The 19,419-nt window shown below is 43.3% G+C and overlaps 1 protein-coding gene across 12 annotated transcripts in view; it reads right to left on the reverse strand.

Moving 5' to 3' along the window:
* LOC100216988 (uncharacterized) overlaps positions 1-19,090 on the reverse strand; it is a 31,451-nt gene extending 12,361 nt beyond the window's left edge. For 3 of the 12 annotated variants that reach the window (XR_004858130.1, XR_002269408.3, XM_035967758.1), the window contains exons 1-17: positions 18,643-19,034; positions 16,902-17,070; positions 16,561-16,641; positions 16,327-16,434; positions 10,222-10,302; positions 9,936-10,024; positions 9,695-9,837; positions 9,567-9,616; positions 9,037-9,172; positions 8,661-8,782; positions 8,499-8,537; positions 6,968-7,003; positions 6,645-6,713; positions 4,808-4,870; positions 1,594-4,732; positions 1,347-1,411; positions 1,192-1,262 (exon numbers count right to left, since the gene is read on the reverse strand). Coding sequence is in view for 3 of the 12 variants with exons in the window: in XM_035967758.1 (XP_035823651.1) it covers positions 1,192-1,262; positions 1,347-1,411; positions 1,594-4,732; positions 4,808-4,870; positions 6,645-6,713; positions 6,968-7,003; positions 8,499-8,537; positions 8,661-8,782; positions 9,037-9,172; positions 9,567-9,616; positions 9,695-9,837; positions 9,936-10,024; positions 10,222-10,302; positions 16,327-16,434; positions 16,561-16,641; positions 16,902-16,961 (4,352 nt within the window). In the remaining 9 variants the exon portion in view is untranslated. Of the gene's footprint in view, positions 1-1,134; positions 1,263-1,346; positions 1,412-1,593; positions 4,733-4,807; positions 4,871-6,644; positions 6,714-6,967; positions 7,004-8,498; positions 8,538-8,660; positions 8,783-9,036; positions 9,173-9,566; positions 9,617-9,694; positions 9,838-9,935; positions 10,025-10,221; positions 10,303-16,326; positions 16,435-16,560; positions 16,642-16,901 lie in introns of all 12 variants that reach the window. The other 9 variants (XR_002269404.3, XM_020553112.2, XR_002269407.1 and 6 more) reach the window with 8 other exon arrangements.
* Positions 19,091-19,419: the final 329 nt, after the last annotated feature.

Here is a 19,419-nt window from a genome sequence, read left to right on the forward strand (position 1 = left end):
TCAAGCATCGCCTGAGAGAAATAACGAGAATCTCTATGAACCAATTTGGTTTCATGCCCGAAAGGTCAACCATGGAGCCATCTTAAGACAAGTGATAGAGCAGTATAGGGAGCAGAAGAAAGACATATGGTTTTCATTGACTTGGAGAAGGCTTATGACAAAATACCAAAGATTGGACAAACATTAAAATTCCAAAAAAAAAGTATGTTGGACTCATTAAGGGCATGTACAACAATGTTGCGAGAACCTAGTATTCGAACAAGTGATGGAGACACAAATGACTTCCGGATTATAATAAGACTACACCAAGGGTCAGCTTTGAGATCTTACCTTTTTGCCTTGATGATGGATGAGGTATATATACATTTTGTGAACGATGTAGTCCATAAAATAGTTTATTGTCTCTCCTACAACTCTAAAGTCGGGCAAGAGTAAATAGAAAACTAGAGTGGTGACGGGAGACTCTAGAGTCCAAATGTTTTAGACACAGTAGAACTAAAACCAAATATATTAGATGACTTTGTCAGTTGTCACTACTATATATAAGGAAGGATATGTTAGTTTGGATGGTCCAACAGTGCCTAGGAGGATACCTTTCAGTATTTATGATCAATGCTAAAGGGAGAAAGGGATATTGATAAAAGCGTTAATCATAGAATCAAAGCAGAGTGGATGAGTTAATCATCTGGCATTCTATGTGACGAGAGGGTACTACTGAAGTTAAAAGACAAGTTCCATATGCCGGCAATTAGACCCACTATGTTGTATGGTGCAGAATGTTGGCCTAAAACGACATGTTCAGCATATAAGTGTTGCAGCAATGCATATATGGTGTTGAATTTGTGGCCATACAAGGAGTCGAGTCTAAAACAATGATATATGTGATAGGCTAAGAGTACACCAATTGAAGAAAAGGTTGTCCAGCACCAGTAGAGATGGTTTGAACATGTCCAACAAAAATCCCCAGAGGCATCAGTGCGCAGTGGGATCCTAAGGCGTGATAGCAATAGAGAGACAAGGGACAGCCAAAGTTAATATGGGATGAGGCAGTAAAAGGAGGATCGAATATACCCAAAGATTTAGCTTTGAATAGGAGTACATGGAAAACAACTATCCATGTGACTAAGACTTAACTTGTGGTTTCTATTGGGTAACTTGTTTGGGACTACAAGACTGTTGTTGTTGTTGTACCTCATATTATCATTATTCTCTTCCAACTCTTTTGCTGCTTCCTGAGCCTGTCTTTCCTGTTCTTCCAACAACTGCATGCACTATAACAAGTCAGCCTAAAAGGCGTGTTTCAAGTGAGACACATAAGAACATAAGTTAGCAAGTCAACAAATGACCTGCTTTTGAGTTAAAGCCTCAACATGTTGCCGATAGGCTGTCGTAGCAAAATCAACATCCCATGCTGAAATAAATAAAGATGATGTCAATACTAGTAAAAAAGGAAGGATACCTACATTGAGGGTGGATAACTACATTGAGGTGAACACAAAGCTCCAGGTATAATGCAGAAAATGCCCAAGTGGCAAATGAACAGATTACTCCAAAGTGGCAAAAAGGAAATTATAGCAGACATAAAATACTTACATTGATACGATAGTGGTTCTTGGTCTTCATCAATTTCCGCTTCTAAATCCTCTTTGAGTTTTTCAATGCGATCAAGCTCCCATTCTTCCTCCTCAACATTTACTTGATGATTGACAGCAGCTTTGTCAATTACTGGATCCCAGAGTTCCATAAAGCGCATTGCATATCTATCAATTGGCCGGAGCTGGTTCTCAAAAGATGAACATGCTTGCCCTGCTGCAGCAGCTGCTGCTGCCATCTGTTTCACATCAGCAAGCATGTCAGTATCTTCATCACCAACAGCCAATGTAAGAGCCTTTTCATTGTTTAATCGATTGGTAGACAAAGTAATGTGCTTCTCCTTCTCTACATCAGAAGAGTAGTATTTGTGATCTTCATTAATGTGCTCATCAGGTTTTCCATCCTCCTCATTAACCAATTCATCCTCCTCTGGTCTGCCCGCAACCTCCTCACTGAATTCTTGATTGTCCACAGCTTCTTCCTCCTCCAACTTCTTGAGAGCCATATAGTCAGCTTCATCTTCTGCCTGTCTAATAGCTGCTTCAACATCTGCAATTGACAGAGCCAGATCCACATCATTTGAAGCTCCCACGGATGTAGAGCAATTCTTCTCCTGACCTTCCACACGAAGAGATGTGTGCCCGGAAAAGAACTCCATAGGATCAAGTTTCTTGAAGAATTCCGTATTGTAGCTACCACGTTGTATCACTAAATCATCAAGAGCTCGTTTCTGATTTGCTTTCTTGAGAATGTTCTCCTCTATAGTGCTTTCACTGATGAGTCTATATATGTGAACTTCACGAGTCTGACCAATCCTGTGGCATCTGTCCTGTGCTTGTTGGTCCATTGCAGGGTTCCAGTCACTGTCATAGAAGATAACAGTGTCTGCACCTACAAGGTTGATTCCCACACCACCACTACGTGTGGACAAAATGAAAAGGAAAAACTTTGGATTTGTGTTGAACCTCTGCATTAGAGTCTGCCTCTCTTCTGGGGGAGTAGAACCATCTAATCGCAAATATGTATACCCATATAAATTTATGAACTCTTCCAAGACGTCAAGCATCTTAGTCATCTGAGTAAATATCAAGGCCCTGTGGCCTTCTGATTTCAAACGCCTTAACAGAATAGCAAGTTCCTGCAACTTCCCACAGTCAAACTGGATCAAACGCCTATCAGGAAAGTAGACTTGACGACGAACGATAGCAGACCTTATAGGAGACAGAATGGGAGAAAACTTGTACATGCATTTTTCTCTATATGCTGGATCAATAAAAACAGGAGACTTTCCTTTGCTGCACCAGCAAACAGGGGGAGGAGCTCGAGCAGCTGGAATTGCGAATGTAAATGATTCAACAAAATAAAGCATTTTCTGAAAGCGTTCCACAGATGGAAGAACAAGATCTGCAAGGCGTGATGAATAGTCCATGTGGCACAATGGATTGTTCCTCTTATTAAGAATATTTGATACAGGATGCTTTACAGTCAAAACATGTCTCATGTTTGTGCCATAGACAGGTCTCTTTTGGCATCTAACTCTATTCCACCATGCAACAGAAGCTGCCCTTTCTCTGGATTCCTTTATTCTCTCCTCCTGTAGGGCTTTCTGAATATCTTCAAAAATGTTTGTCAAATTACTTCCCTGATGATCCTTATTAGAGCAAAAAATATCCAGGTCACAGTCCCTGGAGGTGATACTTGAAGGAAAGGCGGAGATGACCTCGTCAGCTTCCCAGGAACTCATGCTAAATTCATTTTGAGTAAACACAAAATTCATATCAGACAGGTCCACCTGAGAAAATGGACTCTTATCAAGGAGCATGCAGACTGAATAGCTGAGCTGCATGTTAATACCAGCCATGTCAAATGAGCTTATTATTGGCCGACCTTCAAAAAGATCTGGATGGTTACAGACCTTTCTAAGTTGCATGATGATGCTTATCATGCCAAAATAATTCCCACTCGCCAGGGTTGCTTGTGTCTCTGAGCTAGCGACAAATTCTTCATACAAGTTCCTTTGCCTTCTAGAAAGTCGGCAATATATGACATGCTCATGCTTCTTTGGTAACTGTTTCTCAACATCTCTTTTCAGTCGACGCAGTATAAATGGCCGAAGGACATTGTGCAATCGATCTATAACTTCTTTGTTTACTTTATCTTGACCTTCCACCATCCCGGAAATTGGATTGCAGAACCAATCCTTGAACTCTTGATGAGACTGAAATACATGAGGCATCAAAAAATGCATGAGGGACCAAAGTTCCATAAGGTCATTTTGCAGTGGAGTTCCAGTCAGAAGAATACGTCTCTTTGAATTGAAGTTGAGCAATGTCTGCCAACGCTGTGATTTCCAGTTCTTTATCAGATGAGCCTCATCAAGAATAAGATACTTCCACTTTTTTCGCTTAAACACTTTAGAATCCTGAATGACAAGCCTATATGTTGTGATGCAAACATGGAAGTAATTTGGTTTCATCCAGCCCTGACGCTTCTGCTTTCTTTCCTTTGCACTTCCGAAATAAGTCAGTATTTTAAAAGCAGGACACCACTTAAGAAATTCAGTCTCCCAATTTAGCATAACACTAGTCGGCACGACAATAAGATGAGGACCCCATATCCCCTTCTCACACGCAAGGTGCGCAAGCAAGGAGATAGTCATGATTGTCTTGCCTAAACCCATTTCATCTGCTAGAATTCCATTAAGCCTCTTCTCATACATAGCAACTAACCAATCCAGCCCTATATGCTGGTATTCACGAAGAGAATGCTTAAGAAGGAATGGGAATTTTGTGCGCACTTTTGTAGTCAAGAAGGTGTTGCCAGTTGGTTGTGCTGATCTTGCAGCAGCTGCAGCATCAGCAATTACATCATCACTCTTATCTTCATTGACTGTCTTAACATCAGTGAGATTATTCTCTTCCACAAAATTTTGTTGAGCACAAGGCTCTGATGCAATTTCTGATTGTAGAGTCGTGTGCTCAGTTTCCAGCACATCCCTGGATTGGTGATCCACAAAAATATCACTTTTCGCTTCCAAAATGTTCACAGATTGATCATTCAAAGACTTGTCGGTATTGACCTCTTCAACAAAATGGGGTGAATTCTCCAACTCAGCTGTTTCATGATCTGCACAGCCATCCTAAATATAAAAAAAGGTATTACAAATGGACCACAGTAAGTTGTTCGAAGAAATAAATGGAAAATCTAACTGTACCTCTCGGTACCTCGCAAGAAGTTCTTCTAGTGGTATCTCGCTCTCCTTCTGCAGTAACTTAATCTACATTGAAAGGGCATATGATCACCAAAAAATAGTCAGGAGAACCCTTTTGAAACTTAGGTAACGTGAAACCAATTGCTACAAAATCTGGAAAGGGATCTGCAATTGATGACTAAAAAAATAGTCCTAGTCTGACTCCAACCTCTGAAACCTTTAATGAAAACAAGAATTTGGCTACATAAAATTCTGAATGGAGGAATGCTGACCACCAGGACCCTCTGCATAGACCAGTTTACTGTCACATTGTGGCATGTTTATTTCAATAATATATAATATCCATACAATTCTGTGTGTGGGTGCATAGGCGCACAGGCACAGGCGTGTGTTTTGGCTACATAAAATTCTTAATGGAGGAATGCTGACCACCAGGGCCCTCTGCATAGACCAGTATACTCTGTAACATTTTGGCTTTTATACATGGTTCTATTGGATAATGACTTGGATAATATATAATATTTATATGATCCTACAGAATTAAATGCACCAGAGAGAGAGAGAGAGCTAAGTTTCAGAAAACAAAAAAAGGGTATAGAAGGCCACCAAATTCACTGTTAGGCTGCCTCCAGCAGCTCGCGCATGTGCAAATAGAGTACCAGCTAGCCCTGTGGCATTGCGCATTTAGGGTAGCTATTTCCAGCAAGTCGCGCATGCGTATCCCACATCACGACAAACTACTGTGTGTTGCCTCCCGCCTGGAGTCAGAGAGAGAACTAAAAGGTTCTTTAAACAGTAGGATGAGCAATGGGGAGAAACGCACAGATATGCATGACCGCGGGGGAGGCCTTGTATTTTGCACGACCACATGTGCAACCTGCTGCGTAAACAGTGCGCTTTTGTTGCGCCTTTTGCGCATCCGCGACCAAATGCGGGAGCTGCTAGAGGCAGCCTTAGCCCCCAATAAAAGCAGATATATAAGGGTATTTTCCCAAACAATCAACCAAATGGATGCATCACTAATATGCTCATTAACTCACTTCCTCATACACAAGATATATTCAGATCCCTTATCAAAACTTAAGGGCCATGGATTTAATTGGGATTCATCAAGTAACAAACTTGTGTGACTAAAGGAATTTTTGTATGTTCTAAACTCAGATAAAAGATTGTGGAACCAATGGTGGTAGCAGATAGCCCAAACATTCTATTGAATTAACATGGTCTCTTGACATACCCAGAATTAATGTCCAAGGTTATTAAAACGATAAAACGTTGGAACGCTCATGGGTGAAATTTTGACTTTTAAACGTTTAAACTTTGTTTAAACGTAGTTTTAAACAACATAGGAAAAATACCAATACATCATAATTTCAGACAATAATATGAAGTTAAATACCAAAACAGAGAGGTTACTGGCTTACCAAAACTTCACCCATGAGTTGGATTGAACCCCAAAAGTAACTAATAGACTGGGCCCAAAAGTAGATAGTCTAAAATGCATAAAACACTGCGTTTTACAGTTTAGAACGCCAAAACGCTAAAACGTGGTTTCAACCTCTAATTAGAGTTTTGATGTTTAAACGTAGTTTAAACATCGTTTAAACGTAGTTTTAATAACACTGTTAATGTCCAGAACCAAAATAAACGAAGCAAACTTCAGAAAAATAAAACAATAGCCTAACACATAGTTGCACATCATAACAATGCTATTGAATCAGTTTCCAAAACCAGATATACTGCTAAGTTTAAGCTCCTTGCAATAAAAACTGAACTAGAGCACTTCAGCATGACAATGCAAAAAAAATCAATAATGTTATGGATCGATGGCAGCAATCACCTCTTCCAGATGATCAGGATCTTCTTTCTTTGCCAATTGTTCCTCTTCGGACAAAGTTGCTTCGTCATCCTAGCAAAGATGATCATATATTGTGTATCACGAGACAGCAGGAGTCAATATACAATGAAAAATTTACTAGATGGCTATAGTTTTCCGATTTTTCTTCAAATGACTCCCAACCAAGTAGTATGGCATGATGGATGGCTATAGTTTTCCCGATTTTTCTTCAAGTGACTCCCAACCAGGTAGTATGGCATGATGGAAAAACTATAGAGGAAACAAGAAAGCAAAATGAGGAAACTAGATGAAAAAGGCAATGCTACCTTTACTTCTTCAGCAGCAATGTAATCTTCGTCCTCCTGGAAAGAAGAATATCACAGTTAATATTAACCATGTCCATGATCATAAAATACCCAGATAGGAGTACTAAAACAGATCATAATATTAACCACACGATCATAAAATACCAACTTTCATCTAGTTGAGCTTTAAAAACAGATCATTTGATCTAGTTTAAGGACCTACTTGCTCCATGTTTCTCCACATTTTTTTACCCAAAGTCCCAAACAGGTGCAACTCCACAAACTCTGCCCCAGTTAAAAAAAAAACTGGAGTTGAGAGAGCACCTAAAGGGGTGCTTCAAAAACTTCAGGTTTTTTGTGGAGCTGTTCCACGATGGAGTTAGTGGAGCAGTGCCAAACAGAACCTTACTTGGCATGAAGAGCCCAAAGTTGAATATCCCAAACCTCCAGTGCAATATTGGAAACTAACCTATGATGGGATAGGACGATCACACTAGCCTGTGTGGTTATGAGGATGTGATAATCCCAGTTTTGCGTTTGGTAGAAAGATGAGGATGGACGGTGATTCTCATCCTGTCAACCACCGTTAGCAGTGGGACACAGGTGTCGACCACTGAGAAGCAGAGGAGATGGCCATGGCCCATGGCTACAGGAAGGTGCAGGACAGCTTATGCGCCAGAAAGGTAGAGCGCATAGCAGCAGGAAGGTGCAGGGGTGCCCCTTGCCTTGAGCTTGCCTGAGCCACACTTGATTTGAGCACGGAGATACGGAGATTGGAGGACAGAAGGGCGCACCACAGGACTACAGCGAGGGGGGAAGGCCAGATCAAGCAGGAGACGACCAGAGGGCAGCAGTGCTTCGTGAGGATTGCCAAGGAGGAAGACTGGAACAGGCCGGAGCAGCGCTAATCAGTGACAGAGCATGATGCCGTCCAGATGGGACAAGTTCATCCCCTCAATCAAGAAGGATAGCTTAGTCCCGAATATCTGAAAAACATCCCTCCAGCAAAGATGACCCTTTCCCCTGCCTCCCATCCAAATGTGCTCCTTCCGTCACATTTCACTTCATCCTAGGAACCAAACACATGCTAATTGAACAATTCAGCTAACATCAACACTGATGAAACAATTTGATTGAAAATTCTGTAGCCTTTGTAATATTTATGATTACACCTATATGTCACAATGTTGACTCTATATTTACTGGAATTGCAGCTTAAATGTCCACAGTAATCAAGAATGTATTGCATTTCTTTCTCTGCTCTTCCTCTATTTTTTTAAAAGGTTCTTAATGGAGGTCGAATTTTCAAAAGATAAACTTTCATGTGACAGAGGTATTGTTTTCTTAATGCAATAGCTGTCCACGAATAGCTACTGTTAAATTTCTTCTTGACTCAAGACCACTGCAAACTCCCATTTCCCAAACATAACTACATAAGAATTGTTTCCAGAGACATCACCCTCAAGCAGCGATAGGAAAGAAAAGATATAAGTATATAACATGGGATAAAGAATAAATAAAACCATAAACAACATAGACGACTAGAACATGCCTGATCATTGATAGAAGAAATATTTCCATTACTTTTACCCTGAAAAGTTAAGAAAATTTGGCGGTACAGTCAGATAATGTTCTATGTCCAGGGTTTCATCCAAAGAATGAATAAAGAATAAAGCCAACAGATGGACCACATATAAGATAGAAGCAAGTGTACATGATTCTTCTTCACAAACTCAGCATAAGAATGACCATCATCCACTTCCTCAGAAGAATTGCCTTCGTCACTTGAAGAGTGAGCAAGTTCATGATCACACCCATTAGCCTGGTTCGGAGTAACTGAAGGCAAGATCCACATCAATCATAAGAAATGGCATCTGATCAACTACCTAATACTCTACACGATCTCACCTACAATCAAAATCTTCAAACCTAAGTTACTTAACATATATTTGCTGTCTGGACTGCTTTCCCTGCTAACTAAGACATATTTGAACTAATCAAATTATCAATTGAGTGCCAAGCACTGGATAGCATTGTCCCCTCTATGCAAGGAAGTGGGTAAGTGAGAATTGTTGGAGAATGGAGATCACCTTTGGTTTTTGTATACATCTTGAGAATAACATCCAGTGGTAGGTCAGCTTCTGCCTCTAAAGCAGCTAGTTCTTCATTGCGCTCAGCTTCGGTAATCTGAGCTTCATCCTCATCGATAGTGTGCTCATCATCTTCCTGCAGCGTTCACATATAAAAGTATGATTCATGTGAACAACAGTTTCAAAAGAAAACAAATGTCCCATTCTAGTACTTTATGCAGCCTACTACAAAATTGACTAGAGTTAACAGTATGTCAGTATGTCAAAACATCTATCACGAACTTTTGCTGGTCTAAACAATAATTGATAAATAAAAATATATTTACTGCCATGTAACAATACAATACTAAGTATATACTATATAGTGAAATAAAACAGATGAAAAGGCATATGGATGGTAATAGCCTCAAAGAAAAGGATCCTTCTCAAAATAACAAATAGTCAAATACAATAATGTACCCTGATAGAATTACTTGCATTTACTTTGAGTGACAAAAGAAAAGGTGAATCAGATAACGGAAATGGCTTACTGGCTCTTCATCCAAGGAGCTCCCATAATCATCATCGACTTCCATATTATCTGCAAATAGAAAATGTTTAAAGAAGAGAACGAAAATAAGGTCTTGACACATGCAACATATATCACTATGATACAAACCAAGATCATCCGGAATGGTTGCGTTTAAGTTCTCTTCTGCTACTACCTCTTGATGGGATGGTTGGTTTATCTGCGAAGTCTCGGTTTCTAGGTTTTGAGAATAGGGCATATCTACAAGGTTTTCCGCCAACATTGTTGAATACCTGGAGAAAAATGTACCAAAGAACAGAAGGTTAATATACAGCTAGGAACAAAATTAAAGATGCAATAGGTCAGATGAACCATAATGAGACTGACATACCTTTCAGTCTGACCTAAAAGGAAATCAAGTTGCTTATCAAGTGCCTTCTTCTTTCTCTCCTCAAGCTCCAGTTGATGCTTATAGACAACCTGCTTTCCCTCAAATCAAAAATAAAATATAGCTCAGTTTTCTTCAAAAAAGAAACATCCAAAGTAGTGTCACAGTTAACCATGACATTAGAAGATAAAAATGAAGTTGCAAAATATAGCTCAGTTTTCTTCAAAAAAGAAATATCCAAAGTAGTGTCACAGTTAACAATGACATTAGAAGATAAAAATGAACTTGCCAGCTTTTCTATTTTGATCCAGAACTTCTTCACATCCTTTGAAATATTAACGGCAACTTTTCGCATTCTATGTTCTTCCTCCTGCAGAAGAAAAATAAGCATATACTGGAATAATTTTCTTAATTCATTATTTACATAATTCAATTTTTGGGGTTATTACTGGAGCACCTATTATTCATTCAAAGGCATTACATAAATAGCTAACATTTCATAGATAAGATATATGACACAATAGTGTTTACAAGTCGTCCGATTAATCATGATTAATCAGTCTAATCAGTCCATTCTGCTTGAAGTCAACCAGGGACACCGAGGCAACTCTGCAACTAGCTTGAATAGAAACTTGACTTTCCAGTCATCCGTCTAGGAGGGGGACGCCCTGGCTGGATGCTGTGACTGCCTGCCCTTTCATGGGCCTGCTCAACTGGACTTAAATGTGGGCCGTAGGCTTCCAATTTGACCACTTAGGGTTAGCATAAGTGTGCCCAGACTTAAGCAAAACACAGAGAACAGAGGAGTGCCGGAATTTTCCTTATCTCACGCCGCCACAATCCCCCCATACATGATTCCTCTCTGCCCCGTGTTATTCGCCTCCCGCGCGCCATTCCTCCTCCCCCATGTGTTACTCCTCTTGTGAAGCCATCAAGCTGGTGCCACACTCTCAAGCCATCGCCCCTCTTCGTAATGTACTCCTCCTCAGATGGTGTCTCCATAGTGAGGTGCTGTACAGATGTTGTGTGAAGATGTGGAACGGTGGCATGCAGTGGTGGAAGTTTTTTTCTTGAATATGCAGGAGAGCTGCATATCATTATATTTAAGAAGAAGAAAAGATGGGCTGAAGCCCTGACACTGAGGTTTAAACCCCCTCAAAACAGGAAACAACCCTTGAACTGCCTTAGAAAAAAACAGAAATTAGCCGTGAGGAAGATTAGCTGCTAGGAAAATAAGCCCCTGCCATCTCCAACAACCTTCGCTCTTCTCCAACCTGCTCCAGAACAGCAGCAATACTTGGATTACCGCCCTCAAAGACACTGATTACGGTGATTCCATAAGGTCCAAGCACCAAGCAAAAACAAGAGAGTTAATCCCCATCTTCATTTGTCCAGTTGCCATTTCACTTATTGTCCTCCACCAGTCCAGGAGACTATCATTTTCTGGTTGAGGGGACAGAGTATGCAGTCCAAATTCTCTCAACAAAAGGAACCAGCACTCCCTTGAGAAAACACAAGAGACCAGCAGATGGTTTATTGTTTCACTTTCTTCTTCACAAAGAGGGCAGCTATCAGGATGGTCCAATCCTCTTTTTGCAAGACGATCAGCTGTCCAACGTCTTTTATGAGCAACTAACCATAGAAAAACCCGACATTTAGGAGGCGCCCAGGTTTTCCATATCCTCATACGGTTCAAAAGGAACCGAGCCAATGAAAAACCCCTCGTAGGCAAATTTCGCTGAATATTTTCCATTGGCAGCCAGCCTAAAATTGTGCTTATCTTCAACATTTTGCCCTAATTCAACAGTTAACAATAAGTTCCAGAGGTGAAGATAATCAACAATTGCCCCCACAGATAGGGCCCTTCGAATATCCGACATCCATGCTCTTCCAATTAAAGCTTCTTGCTCTGTCCTTGTATTGATTCTTCTTTTCGGAACAACTTGAAGAAGTCTTGGCGCAATATCAGCCACCCTTTGTCCTTGAATCCATCGATCCTTCCAAAAAAGAGTATTAGCACCATTTCCAACTTCCGTTTACATCACCATGCTGAAGAAGGCCTGAACCTTGTCAGGAACTTGGATAGTCAAGGATGACGAAGGTCGGTTAGGCTCCTTTTTTTGCAGCCATAACCAACGCATCCGCAGTGCCCAACTCAGCTCCTTAATGCTTGAAATACCAAGACCACCCAAATCAAGAGGTCGACAAACTTTGCTCCAAGAAACAAGGCAATGTCCCCCATTTATCTCTTTGCGACCTCTCCAAAGAAAGCCTCTTCGGATTTTATCGATTGCTTTTGTGATATAAATTGGGAGATCAATTGCCATTGCTAAATAGATGATCATCCCAGTAAGCACAAACCGCACTTGAACTGTTCGCCCAGCCCTTGTCATCAAGTCTGCCTTCCATCCAGGAAGCTGATTTGCAAACTTGTCAATAATTGGCTGCGCTTGTTCCTTGGTTATCTTCCGCAGCGTTAATGGAAGTCCAAGATATTGACAAGGGAAGGACAAAATTCCACAGGGCAGCAAACCTTGCATAACCGCAATGTCACTCTCGTCGCAACGAATGGGATATACATTAGACTTCTGGACATTATTATGCAGCCCGGAAGCCACGTCGAATAGGTGAAGAATATCCACTATGGTTGCTATATCTTCGGCAGCTGGTCGCAAGAGGACTACATCATCAGCATACATAGAGACTCGGTGATGTACAGATCTTGTGGCAAGGGGTTGAAGAAGTCCTGCCTCTTTAGCTGCAATGACCATTCTCCCAAGCACATCCATGACTAGAATGAAGAGCATCGGTGATAGGGGGTCACCTTGTCATAGTCCTTGACGATGAACAATATGTTTGCCCGGAAACCCATTTACCATCACTTGAGTGGAAGAGGTTGCAAGCAGCCCACAAAGAATATCCCTCCAAATCTGTCCAAATCCCATCCTTTGCAATAACTCTATGAGAAAAGGCCAGGAGACAGAATCAAAGGCTTTTGTGAATTGTGATATCCAATTTTAGAAGCAAATGGGCATGTCTCCGAACCTTGCAGTTTGCTAAACTAACATGTAGTTATCCTGAATAAAACGGCCTTTTATAAAAGCACTTTGAATGGGTGAAATCATCTCTTTTTTTTCTCGAAAGCGCAGGAGAACTGCGCCCCATAATATATTAAGAAGAAGAAAGGGGGGTGGCCAAAGAAGGCCAGTACAAAACAGCCTCCTTACGGAGGCCAGTAGGAAGCATACATAAATGAATCCATAAGACCCTCCTTAATTCTCAGCTAAATGGCAGAGCCCCTTGGCACCAGCAATCTCCCATTGCGTCCTTTCCTCATCAGCAGCTCTAAGACTTATGGTAACATTGGGGTTGCAGCCATCAAAAACGCATTTGTTTCTATGTTTCCACAATTCATTTAACCTCCCGAAATGATCCCTGATGTATATTCCGAACCCTAATGTGAATTTCGGGCCAAAAACTGAATTTCGGGCCAAAAATTGAATTTCGGGCCCTAATGTGAATTTCGGGCCAAAAATTGAATTTCGGGCTTTTATAATTTCGGGCCGCCCGAAATGAGCCTGGCACGTTTAAGCAATTACGAGTCGGGTCGTGGGCCGGCCTGGCGCTGCCCGAAATTCAAACGGGCCGGGTCGGGCCGAAATTCGAACATACGGGCCTTTTCGGGCTTGGGTCGGGCGGCCTGAATGTACACCTGTACCCCCAAACCAGTCTAGCCTAGGGCGAACCCGATCCATTCAGCTCCAACAACCCGACACACATGCTATTGTGTTGGGGTGGAACATGAATAGCCAGGTCCAGCGGCCGAGTACCAGAGCGCATCTCGAGCCCATCAAAACCATTACTATGTTGCCCACTTGATCCATCAGCAACGGTGTCGACTGGACTGTGCATCTTCTTCAACATGTCTCCTCCAGTAATGTCCCCAGAACCCGATACAAGCCTAGACTGGGGTGATCCTGGCCCATTCAGCTCAAACAGCCCCGCACTCATGTTGTCATGCAGGGGTGGAGCATGAAAAGCCAGGTCCAGCAGCCCAGCCTTATGGTGCAACTCGAGCCCATAACATCCATTAATGTGTTGCTCGCTTAATCCTTCCGCAGTTCCCAAAGAGAAAGAATCGGAACTATGCATCTTCTTCGGCATGTCTTCTTCACCGATAATTGATCCCTCATTAAATGGTCTTAATGGACAAATATCCAGAGACTGGACTATTGCCACTTTACCCGAAGCGTCGACCAGAACTGGAAGAGCCCCGTCGTTGCATGTGTAAACCGCGACCATCGCTTGAACTACAAGTTGAAACGAGACCCTCTGAAAAATTTGCCTTCGTTGAGAACCCTTGAGGAGGTGTCTTCGTTAGAGAGGAATAGTAGAAAGTCCTCGACAATGGCTTGGTGAATGGCCAAAGAACCAGCATCTATGTCGAAGCAACGCGCCACTCCCTCCACAACCTCAGCGCCAAGAACCTTTGGTCTGGTGCCAACCACCATGACGTACAGAGCTCGTCGGAGTGCCACTTCCTCTTGGGCCATACGCCCATACCATTAGAGAAATCCAGAACGCAAGTAGGTTCCACTGGTACCACCGGTTGAGATGATTCATCACCTCCAGCTTCATCATGCATTACCAATGGGGCATCATGGTCTTCATTCGAGAAAGAGTCCGTAGGAGGGTGCAGAAGAAGCGCCTGCTCCACAACTCCCCTCCGGCGCTTGGCACGTTGCCTCTTCCTTTTGCTGCGCAACTCCATGGCTATTGCACCACCAGAGCCGACGGTGTGGAACTCTCAGTCCTTGTTGCCGACTGTGATGGGGTGATCCGCCTCCACACAGATCCTTTACGCTGGAGATCCTGATGACCAGAGCCTTCCATTCTGGACAACCGCTGCCACACCGGAGCATGCAACCCTTGTTGGTCTCGCTGCTGCTACGCCGCCTTCTTCACAGCTACAGTTTGAACCGAGCACAGAGCCACGCGGTGGCCAGTCTTGAAGCGCATGTAGCAGCGAGTAGGCCACCAGCAAGAAGAAGCACGGTGGGAGAAGGTCCTCGGAGATCCACTAGGAACCTGCGACGAGAAACCTGCTCAGCGCCCCCCCCCCCTTTTACCTTTTAGGTGGTAAGGCGAGGCGACGCCTTAATATAGTATAATTATGTAGTCTAATGGGTCCATTTCTACCACAAGTAATTCGAAATTAATAAGCAAGGTAGCACAAATCTAGTAGGTCCATTTCAGCCTAGTAGTAGAGAGAAACAGGAAAAAAAGAAAAAAGTCCACAATCAATCAGCCCAACTGCCCAATTCCAGTTTTAGGTTAAAATATAAGTCCCCGGTTAGGAGCCAACAGCACTCCCCCACGCGCCAGCATCTCTTCTCCCCCTCCCTTGCGCCGCCAGCATCTCTGGCTTCCCCTCCCCAGCAGCTCTCCCTCCCCGCATCCTTCCTCCTCTGATTGGTCGGTCGGGGCCGTGCGTCGTGCCCTTCACGCCGCCGTCGTTGCGTGCTGCCGATGCAGGCGCGCCGACGTCGCTGCGCGCTGCCGATGCAGGCGCCCCGCCCGCAGCCTTACTCCATGGCGTCGCTCCAACGATGCCTCAAAGACGCCCCGTCGACGCCTTGCGGACGCCCTGCGCCACGACGGACGCCTTACGCTCCACGGCAAGGCGCGTCAGACGCCTCAAGTTCCGCGCACGCCTTAGCGCCTAAGCGACGCTAAGGCGACGCTTCAAGGACGCCTTGATAACCATGGTCAGGGCCTAGATTCACAGCAGGCTTCTTCTGGCACGGCACCTCCGCGCGTCTATAGACCACTGTCGTACCACTGTTTGGCGGTCGTGCGCCCGACGTAGAACGAGGAACTGTGCTCCTAGAGTAGGAAACAGCCTATTTGTAGGAACCCGGTGCCAGACTGGAGCCACCAGAGGATGACGAGTAGTCACTGGCATCGGTCCATCTCTGGGATTTTGAACGTCCAGTCTGGGAAGCCGGAACGTGGTGGGCGGACGATCCTGGCGTCGAAGATGGGGGGTTAAGGTAATAAGGTTCACTAAGGTGGTCGTCGGCTTCTGAGTGAAGTTCGGCGAGGGGTTGTGGTGGACGATGGCGCCAGGAGGTGAAGAGACGGGGGTGGGTTAGGGTTCCATCATGGAGGAAGAGTGCAGTGGTGGAAGTGATCATGCATGACCTTGAATGTAGTCTTGATGCTTGCTTTATTGTGTATAATACACAGTATATATAGTATGTATATGTCCTGAAATATATAGGACAACTAAGACTGACTAGTCTCGACTAATCGGTCTGGTCCACGACTAATTATGACAATTGACAACTAGATTCGACTGTACAGTTTATAAACATTGTGACACAAGTCAAACCTTCTGTTTTCTCTCGCCCTTTGCTGCTTGATCAACTATGCTCTTATTTGCTCTTTGAGCAATCTTTTTGGCCATGGACAACTTCCATTTTCTCTCAGAATCAAACTCCTGCTTCATACACAAATTTAAGCTTGCTAAAGGAAAAAATAATTAAAAATTGTTGATAAATTTAAGCGGGAGGTTTCAATGAGAAGGATTGCAGTTTGCCAATTATAATATAATATAGTAAGCAACCTTTGCCAGCCACAACATCTCAGCAAGGACATGGTCCCAGTGAACTTTTGGCCGTCGAGGCTCCCTTGGAGCTTCAAGAGCCTGCACCAATAAGATGGAGTTTAAAGTAACGTAATCAGAACAAAAGAGAAATGGAGTAGTCAATTTACTGATATTAAACAATATAACAGAAATTGCGCAAAAAAATAACAATTTCCATTTATTTTCCTCTCAAACTACGGAGCATGACACCATATAAATGGCAGTGATTAGGTAGTACAATGTGCCATGTAAACTGGCTCGAAAGATGAAGAGAAATACACAGTGAATGGATTCATGCAATAACAAATCTGTGAGCTAACCTTCTGACGCCTAGCTCTTGTGTCATGGTCTAGCCTTGACCGGGGACCTTTTGACGCCATCTTTCAAATCCCTCACACAGAACTACCTCATATCTTAGAGCATGAGCAGCAAACTAGGACTCGCATACCAACAGTGCAGTAACTGTTAGTGATTAGTGCCTGCAGAAATCTAGCAATATGTAGTGAGTAGCAAGGAAAAGGAACTGACGTAGCCATTTCAGTTTCTGTGTCCCCCCAAGTTCTTTGTAGTCTGCTTGTACATGAAAATCCTATTGCAGTTGTAAAAATTGATCACGCTGGAAGGTTGTAGCCCCATAGTTTTGGGTTAAACAAAAAAATCAATGACCCAGAGAAATATGTGCCCAATGTGTTGAAGAGCAGACAGTGCAGTATGCCTTCAGATTGCTGAAATGAGCCAACGAAAAATTGAATGTTGGAAGCAGGTATCCAACCTATAGTAACATATACCAATGAGCTATTCTGAAACCCCTGGAGGTCACTACATCTACATCCTCTGATTCCAAATATAGGCCATTTAGACTTGAGCACAAGGATTAAGTAGTATATCAAATATCCTTAGGGCCCTTCACTTAATATGCACATTTGGAAAGATGACTTATTCATTTGTGAGAGTGGTAGCATTTATTAAGCAGCGACAAAAATGGACAAAAGGGGTAAACAATGTGTAGAAGTTCTAAAACCACCTAAAAATAGGGAAAATTTAAGAAGGCTAAAATCACAGAGTATTAAAAAGAGTGACAAATTGACTTTTCACACTCATTCCTTCATTTGCGATGATTTTTTTCATAATTAACTAACACAGAGGAATTCTAATGCGGATCAGCAGAAGTAAATTATAGCACACTGTTGGTGTCGATGCCAGAAATAACTAAATTCTAAGAAATCCCACGGCTACGCATAATGTATCACAGTAACATTTCATCCAGTTGTTCTAAATGAGTGAAATTCATTTCACAACAATCTAATGAAATACTTTTAAGTTGCATTATTTGATCAAGTGAGATGCCTCAAAGCTTGGTTAGAGAACTAACACAGGCAACTACATGAATGGAATCAATGAATATCCCAATAACTTATAAAACAGAGCATGCAGACTTCAGGGCATTTCTGGTAAAATTCCCAAAATGTACTGACACTATGTTCGCCTAAAATCATGCAGGGTAGCCACATTGGCATTGTTCAAACTCCAAATCCCTAAAGCATTGCACCACAACATAATAGGCTCATCAATCGCGCAGAAGGGGACCTCAAGACCCGAATATCACAAACGACAATCCCCATAGAAGCAAACTCAGCTGGAATGGCTAGCGCCCCTAGGCAAAGCAGTGGGGGATAAACAGCCGCAAGGGAGGAGCTCCAGTCTACAGCCAGCAGCTGACATCACATTGGGTGTGGAGGTTCACTTGCCCAAAGGCTTGGAAAATAAAACAAATCACCTATACATGCAGCCTAGATGGGCTGGGAAGAAAAACAAAAAAAGGATTTCAAGGATCGCCATAAGGAAGAGAAACAAAACAACATGAGCAATCCGTCCAAGCAAAGCAAGATAGGGGTCCTATAGCCCAAACAAGAAGACCTCAAGTCCCAATGGATCGGACCTCCACTAGACGTCATGGCGTCCAGCAGTGATAGTCTCAGAAATGGAGCTAAGTATGGCAGTGTAAGAGGCCAGCTAGGTTCAAATTAAAACATTAAACTATGTCTCATTAAAAGTACCAACCTGCAGGTGCCGCGGCGGGATCCGGCAGCCGCTATACCGGAGGCAGCACGCACTGGCGCAGTGCCGGGAGCCGTCCGGCGGTGCTGCCGCGAGTGGGTGTGGGCAGACGGCTTCAGTTCGGCGGTGGTCGGCGCCGAACTTGCGTTAGGACCGCACAACCCAGTGGGCACAGGTGGCCGTGCAGCCCTGGACGGATGCACTGGCGGCGGCGGGTGATTGCACCGGCGCCGGCGGCCAGCGGAGGAGGGGACGCACCGGCGACCGGAGCGCAGGAGCAAGGAGGCTAGGGTTTAGGCCTTTAGGATGAATGGGGAACGGCGCGGAGGAGGCGAGTCGCGACTGCGAGGGGGGGCATCGAAGCAACGCGACGGGCGGACGGGCGTCGGGGCCTTGGGAGACAGAGTCGCATGAGGCATGACGCATCGAGTCATCGAGACGATGGGAGATTGGGCTGAGGACCAGGGCGGATGGGCCGTGTATTGACTGGGGCCAATGGACCAGACTGGTGCATCAGCAGTAACTTTTTTTTTGTTTTTTTAGTTATGGCTCGTCTTATTTAAAAAGTTTAGAAATAAATAAAAAAATCAAACAGGCTAAACGATATCACAGTAAAGGTTAATTACTATTATAAAAAAATAATAAGAGAGGTAGAAAAGTCAGACGAATTTTGATTTTGTGACCCGGGAATTGGATAGGCTGATTTGGTGATCCGTGAATTGGAGAGAATCCACGAGAAAGAATCTCCTTTCTATCCAATTATTTGGTCACCAAATCAGA

The sequence above is a fragment of the Zea mays genome, chromosome 5 (genome assembly GCF_902167145.1).
Source record: "Zea mays cultivar B73 chromosome 5, Zm-B73-REFERENCE-NAM-5.0, whole genome shotgun sequence".
Taxonomy (NCBI): domain Eukaryota; kingdom Viridiplantae; phylum Streptophyta; class Magnoliopsida; order Poales; family Poaceae; genus Zea; species Zea mays.